The sequence below is a fragment of the Ctenopharyngodon idella genome, chromosome 15 (assembly GCF_019924925.1).
Source record: "Ctenopharyngodon idella isolate HZGC_01 chromosome 15, HZGC01, whole genome shotgun sequence".
NCBI lineage: Eukaryota > Metazoa > Chordata > Actinopteri > Cypriniformes > Xenocyprididae > Ctenopharyngodon > Ctenopharyngodon idella.
In genome coordinates, this window is record NC_067234.1 from 25,082,648 (window position 1) to 25,090,160 (window position 7,513).

The window sequence follows — 7,513 nt, forward strand, 5'->3', positions numbered from 1 at the left end:
ATATGCTTTATAAACACAAATGATCGCTTTGCAAGTGCTTCCGCTTTCTGTATTCTTCAAAAAGCTTACACTGTATGTCCTACGCCTCCCTTATTCAACTTACGGAACGAATGCGGCGCCAGTTCCGTTTTTTCCGTAAGTAGAAAAGGGAAGGCGTAGGACATACAGCGTAAGCTTTTTGAAGAATACGGAAAGCGGAATGGTGGAAGAACTTGCAAGGCGATCATTTGTGTTTATAAAGCATATACAGTTGTATTTTTTTAAGAAAATGACCGATCGTTTCGCTAAATAAGACCCTTATTCCTCGTCTAGTATCGTTTAAAGCCCTTTGAAGCTGCACTGAAACTAATTTAGACCTTCAACTGTTTGGAGACCATTGAAGTCCACTATAAGGAGAAAAATCCTGGAATGTTTTCATCAAAAACCTTAGTTTCTTTTCGACTGAAGAAAGAAAGACATGAACATCTTGGATGACATGGGGGTGAGTAAATTATCAGGAAATTTTCATTCAGAAGTGAACTAATACTTTAAGAAATAATTTAGTCTTGCAAAAAAAAAAAAAAAAATTGTGCCTCTTAAAAACACACAAAACTAAACTAAAAACAAATGAGGGTTCCAGATCACATGATGGAAACGTTTGATTGCTGCATTGCTGAAACAACACAATTACATTTATGATATTTTAAATGATTTCCATGAATTCAGGTAGGAAATTTGCACATAATTTGCACATTTGCATCTGTTTTTGCACATAAACCGATTATGCGCAGTTTTGCAAAATCTTTTTCTCTTATAAAAATCTATTTTCCCATTCTTTGATAAGAAATTAAAGATGTGCAACGCTGCAATAAGTTACATCAGCTTTTGAGAAGTAACTTAGCTTGCATCTTACATCATACATGTTTGGCACAGCCCCCCAGCTCAGCCCATAACTCAATGACTGCTTTGTGCAGATTTTCTGAGGTCCCATGAGCGTATATTCCTTTAAACAGATAACTAATGTTCAAGTGTTGCGCTACTGTAGCAAATAAGACATCTGATAGATGCAAAACTGAAGTGCTGCTGGAACTGAGATGTTTAAAGAGACTCCAGTAAACAACTGATTGTCATTAGCAGCAGAACCACATGTTTGAACAACACATACCCCACACAGGTGGTCAGTGCACAAAACACATGCTTTTGTATGTATCAGACAAATTTAGAAATTTACCTAACAAAAAATCAGAACATTTTAGAGCAATTTGAGAGCTTTTTTATCTTTAATGACTCACTGCATGGATTACTTTAACTTATTTACACAAAGAAAGAAAGAAAGAAAGAAAGAAAGAAAATTACTTTTTAAAGTGGATCGTATGCCTTTTCAGGAATTTATGTTTTAATCCAGCCGCATTATTGGGTGTGCATCATTAGGGTTCAGAGAACAGGTAATGGGGTAGGGGGTATGCAAAATTCATTTGATGAAAAAAGTAAAAGTTGCGTAAAGAAAAAGTGAATATGCAAAAGAGTAAGCTCAACAAAACAAAAATGATTGATTACCATAGCATTATTCAGAAAAAAAAAGCTCAGTAAAATGATAAAAGTTAGTTTCAAATGTATAGTAGCCATTCCTTCACCACACCCACGGCCTGAAAAAGAATTTACGGTTTGACGTGGCAGTGTTGGGGGAGGATGTGAGCTGGGGAGCATGTCTCTGCATCCCCCGACAGAAGAATCTAGAAGGAATGTTGACAAAGATGGAAAACTGTGATTAAAACAGTTGTTTTATATAACCTGAAGTTATTTGTGTCATTTATCAACAAACAGTGTTTTTAAACTTTATGCTCTAGCATAAAATGCACATTCTGTTCTGCAAAACACTGCCAACTCAGCAGAGCAAATCTGGGCTCAGTGATAAAATACAACACAGGGCAAAACATTATCATCTTCCATTACACACTTAATGCCATTAAATAAGATTTTTCATAGTTTTAATAAAGATTACACTCGTTTAGTTGCAGTTTAGGTATTTTTGCACATTTCAGAAGGCTTTAGGACCTTGCAGTGGTGGAATGTCAGAGTTGTGGTCATTGGATCCAGAGGGAGGGCTCTCTCCCAACTTCCCCAGGAAAGCCAGACATCCTCATTTGAATAGCCCAGTTCCAGCTTCTAGAAGTTTCTTTCCTGGACTATAAAGGCCTCTGCTTCAAACACTCTGCAGCAAAGCATCCAAGAAAAGAAGAGGAACACATCCACGAAAAGAAGAGGAGCACATCCACGAAAAGAAGAGGAGCACATCCAAACAGCTGTCCAAGGTAATTACTGAAAAAAAAAAAGCTTTTATTTCACAAATATTTATTTGAAATAGCTTTATATTGCATGCTAAAAAGGCTGCTGCACACAGGGTCAGAGAATACTCTTTTTTTTACTCTTCTTACTGCTTTTTTCAGTCTGTTTTGCATTTTTAAAATGTATTTACAGGCAACTTAATCCATAATCAACTAAGGTTGCTTTTTTTTTCAAAAAAGTAAGGGAAAATTAATTTATTGACTTTTGTCATCATATGCAAAACTAGTCAAGAACAAAAAAACACCTACAGGTCAGTGTACGCAATGCACAGTTATAGGATGAGTAATAGTAATATTTTATATAGTTTAGTTTCTTTTCAATGATGCAAATTCGTGCAATCTTTTTTTTTTTTTTTTTTTTGCTATTGTTTTTCCTTTTTCTTTACACTAAACTGCAAAGAGTGATCAAATTTTTCCATTGGGAGTGGTTTTATGCTATCACTCAATCAGTGCTACCCCATGCGAGTCTACTGTGGAAATACTGATTGGTTGAAAGTTTCTCCCTAAGATCTTCTAGCCAATAAGAAGAGTCTACATGTCTTTCTTTCTCTGTGTGCATGAAGTAGCAGCAGACTTCTCAAATTTCTGCTTCAAATCGAACCTTAATTAGGACGAGAAGCAAGGAGTTCAAGTCACTGATTTTGTGACTTTGTTTTGCATTATAACCAATGTACATAAATACATTTTTTGTGTAGATTACCCAAATGCACCTCTTGTCTTTCAGAGTGAAAATCGCAATCGTTGACAACTATGAATATGAAAACGTATCAAGGTATCCCAGATGATAAAAAACAACATACAAAGAAAAAGAAAAAAACATAATTTGTGAATAATCAACCATACTGACTTACATCTTGTGCTTGTTAGTGGATAAGGACACATGACATCTTACAACCAACTTTACCCATAATTTTAAATCACAATTTCAACATGCAACGTAATCTTTATATGCAGTAATGTGTTTTAATATTTAACTGAAAGTGATTTGGCACTTTTCAGAACTTTATAAAATGAGCAGGCTCATGTTAAGCCACGCATTCCTGTCTGATTAGTCATTGCCGTTGCTTTTGTTTAACTGGTTTGAACTAGAAAACATGACCTACAGGCGTAATTTCTGTAGGTTTACCAATTTAGGGTGCATACATTTCAAAAACTTGAATTAAAATACAAAATTATTTCAAACTGATATGATCAAACAATTCACTATGCAGCCTTTTGTTCCTAAAACAAGCACATAGTCATTTTTAAATGAGCACTGATGAAGAATTGGTGAATTTGCACTCAGTATCACTTGTCGCCCCTCTTCTCCTCTAGGCTTTCGTTACTACCCAAAAATACAGCAAGCATGTGGGTGTCCAACTTCATTGCTCTGTGCCTTTTGGCTGTGGCCGTGTCCGGTGAGGACAAAAAGCTGAGTACCCATGCAACCTCCATGGCAGACACCAGCACAAACCTGGCCTTCAATCTCTACCACAATGTCGCCAAAGAAAAGGGACTCGACAACATCCTCATCTCTCCCGTGGTGGTGGCCTCCTCTCTGGGGATGGTAGCCATGGGGGGCAAATCCTCCACTGCGTCCCAGGTGAAGAGCCTATTGAAAGCTGACGCCCTGAAGGATGACCATCTGCATACAGGCCTGTCCGAGCTTCTGAGCGAGGTGAGCGACCCCCAGGCCCGCAACGTCACGTGGAAGATCAACAACAGGCTGTACGGCCCCAGCTCCGTCAGCTTTGCAGAGGACTTCGTCAAGAACAGCAAGAAGCACTACAACTACGAACACTCGAAGATCAACTTCCGTGATAAGAGAAGCGCCATCAACTCCATCAATGAGTGGGCTGCCAAATCCACTGATGGAAAGCTGCCAGAAATTACCAAGGATGTGAAAAACACGGATGGGGCTATGATCGTCAATGCTATGTTCTTTAAACGTAAGCATTTATGTTAGCGCTTTAAAATGAAGATAGATAATAGTTCCAGGAATGACTATATTTAATCGATCTCAGAGAGAGCCAGGCAAAAAATAACAAGCCAACACAGTACTGACTATAATATCAACCTAATTAATCTTGCTAATGTTTGTTTCTGTCTCCACAGCCCACTGGGATGAGAAGTTCCACCACAAGATGGTTGATAACCGTGGTTTCCTGGTTTCCCGCTCTCACACGATCTCTGTTCCAATGATGCATCGCACAGGTAAAAGCAGCAGCTTATCTTGAAGTCTCCAAAATCTGCTATACTTACAAAAGAACTCAACAGTATTTAACTTGGCCTTCTGCAGGCATCTACGGCTTCTATGAAGACACACAAAACAAGCTGTTTGTGGTCAGCATGCCTTTGGCACATAAGAAGTCCAGCATGATTTTCATCATGCCCTACCACGTGGAGCCTCTGGAGAGACTGGAGAAGTTGCTCACTCGCCAGCAGCTGGACACCTGGGTCAGCAAGCTCGAGGAGAGAGCGGTCGCCATCTCACTGCCTAAAGTTAGCATGGAAGTCAGCCACGACCTTCAGGTGAATCATATTTGCTATATAGTTTGTTGCAAACCACAACTAATGTTTTATGCATGATGTTTGAGCTTCTTTTTCCTTGCATTGCAGAAACATCTTGGAGAACTTGGTCTTACCGAGGCCGTGGACAAGGCTAAGGCAGACCTGTCCAATATCTCTGGCAAGAAAGATCTTTACCTCGCCAATGTCTTCCATGCCTCTGCCTTGGAGTGGGACACAGAGGGAAACCCATTTGATACCAGCATCTATGGTAGTGAGAAGATCAGGAACCCCAAGCTCTTCTACGCTGACCATCCCTTCATCTTCCTTGTGAAAGACAACAAGACCAACTCCATCCTTTTTATTGGCAGGCTAGTTCGTCCTAAGGGTGACAAAATGAGAGATGAATTGTAACTTTTAGGATATTTGAATTCTATTTTGTGATGTTTAAAATGGTATTATTATTGTTTATGGTGTGGCTATTACCTCATGTGACCATTCCAATGGATTATCTGTGTTTGGACAATCTAAGTGAACCTGTCAGTACATCATTTTAAGGAGATTGGTGGTATACATCAGGAGCAATGCAATCCTATAGGTGAGGAATTAGAACCCCACAAATGTGCCCAGAGGTTTGACATCAATTAGTTCATGTGCATAATTCAATCAGACTCTATGCTTACATTAAGTGTAGTGCCATTGATGTTAAGCTGTAGTATTGTGGGATTTATGATCGTGCTTGTAGAGCCTCTCTTTATGAGTATGTGAGATCTGTGTAGGGTTTGCCTTATCTTTAATGTTTAAAGGGAAAAGGCAGTCCTATTCAAGTGTTTCTCAAGCACAATTGTAGGTTCTTTGATTTCACTTCCATCGAGAATTCTTGACTCCTGCACTGATGCCTGTCTTCTAAATTCTCCATTTTGTTAGCTGTCATGTTTCATTGTCTTTACCATACAGTATCTTTTGAGAAAGTGTGCTGATTTTTTTTAATATTCATTTTCCTTCTGTTTTATGTTTTTTCAATAAACTGAAATGAAAATATATATATTGTCCTAGATTTTTTTTTTAACACTTCACATAAATAAATACATAAAATAATAAAATAAAAGTCACACTGTCCTGAATGACTGAAAATTAATAATGACAGATAAAGGCACAGCACATTGTCATTGCTCTGTCATTCCTAGCAGTTTAATCCCAGTCATTCCGCCTGGTTTGATGTGGCAAATTCCTCTGTGTGCTGGAATGTGGAGCTTTAGCTGTTTATTCCACTGAGGGCTTAAATTGTTGTCTCACCTGCTCACCTGTAAAGGGACACAGATTTCCCAGACAGCCTGCTGTCTTTATGGCACCATAAACCCCTAAACCGCAAAGCACATTTGACATGGGAAATCACTTATCAGTTATTTCCTTTCACACTAGCAGATCCATCCTGTAGGCTGAATGTGCTAATGAGTGAACTTATACAAAGGAAGGATTAGAGGCTGGAGTGAAGGGTTCTCACGGTGAGATGGGCAATCAGGAGAGGTTAAAGAAATAGCCAAAGAGGAGATTTTGTCAAGATAATTAACCAATGCGTAAACATTGTCATGATGACCCAGAAGACTTAATGTAATATGCGGTTCATAAATAAAAGCAACCTGTTTAAGGAATATGATTAAAGAGATATCTAGCCTAGCCTACTAAATCCTTGCTTTGTTTTTGCACAGTGCAAAACCTTTATAACAGGGCCATCTTGTGGTAAGCAACAAAACTGCAGACAAGACGTCCTGTTCTCAAACATTTTGTTAGTCCTACCTTTGAGAAATGTTTCTCATCAAAATATGATAAACGACAGAGGTACAATCACATTATAACTATACTTTTTGTATCAGAGGCTAACAATTCATTTACACAATTCATATAGCCTACTCTTTATATATGGTTTTAAATATATATATATATATATATATATAAAATAAAATGCTGTCACTGCTAAACATGAGGCTAAAAAGTTGCTAATTATCGTTGTCCAACTGGTCAATTACTGCACTCAAATATGTAGTCGTTATTTAGTAAAAATTGTGTACGTTGTAGAACAAAACGTGAAAGTTAAACACGTAGCCCACCTTTGATTTATTCATAATTCAAAAAACGCCTTTTTAAAACCCACAGGAAATTCTTGAGGGAAACTGAACGCTCAGAAATGTTCATCAGAGCGACAAGAACGATAATCTGGTGCTCAGCAATACTGTAAAATATAGCTAATATCAAACAGTGACATCAGTGGCCTACGTTTAATGAACAGTTAAAAAAAAATCCTAGCTTCTGCATTTACTTGTGTCACACGTAGGCTACACGTTCCCCCGGGTGCGCGCGCACACAGTGAATCTGATGACTCATCCGTTTGGAAATGGTGGAAGTGATTGTTTACTGAGGCTGTCCCATAGCTGTCATTATAGCCTATATTGCAAGAAAAGACAAAGGGCAAAATAATGACTTATTCAGCTTAGCATGTTATTGTCTGTAGGCTACATAAGAAAGTTTATCTTTTGCTACCATGAAATTGAATGTTTCAAGATTTCTACAGCTATCTTTATCCATACAATTGTTCAGAAAATGTAACAATTATAGACTCTGAAATTCATTATTTATATTGTACAGTGCTTATATACATGTTTAACAAACAATTTAAAAAAATGCTAGGAGCCTGTTGAGATCTG

At 37.9% G+C, this 7,513-nt stretch overlaps 1 protein-coding gene and 1 long non-coding RNA gene across 3 annotated transcripts; one reads left to right on the plus strand and one right to left on the minus strand.

Moving 5' to 3' along the window:
- Positions 1-1,236: 1,236 nt before the first annotated feature.
- LOC127496102 (uncharacterized) lies at positions 1,237-2,156 on the minus strand. Its single transcript, XR_007925245.1, has 2 exons — positions 2,035-2,156; positions 1,237-1,712 (listed from the first exon to the last, which is right to left on the minus strand). It is a non-coding gene; the product is annotated as an uncharacterized LOC127496102 (long non-coding RNA).
- Positions 2,128-5,854, plus strand: serpinh1b (serpin peptidase inhibitor, clade H (heat shock protein 47), member 1b). 2 transcript variants are annotated; one of them, XM_051863727.1, is made up of 6 exons: positions 2,128-2,291; positions 3,049-3,096; positions 3,639-4,252; positions 4,419-4,517; positions 4,603-4,835; positions 4,923-5,854. In XM_051863727.1, the coding sequence occupies exons 3-6, from the start codon at positions 3,670-3,672 to the stop codon at positions 5,223-5,225; spliced, it is 1,218 nt and encodes a 405-aa protein (XP_051719687.1). In that variant the 5' UTR covers positions 2,128-2,291; positions 3,049-3,096; positions 3,639-3,669; the 3' UTR covers positions 5,226-5,854. The 2 variants fall into 2 exon arrangements, with proteins under 2 accessions (XP_051719687.1, XP_051719688.1); XM_051863728.1 differs by lacking the exon at positions 3,049-3,096 and having other exon boundaries at positions 2,141-2,291.
- The last annotated feature ends 1,659 nt before the right edge of the window (positions 5,855-7,513 follow it).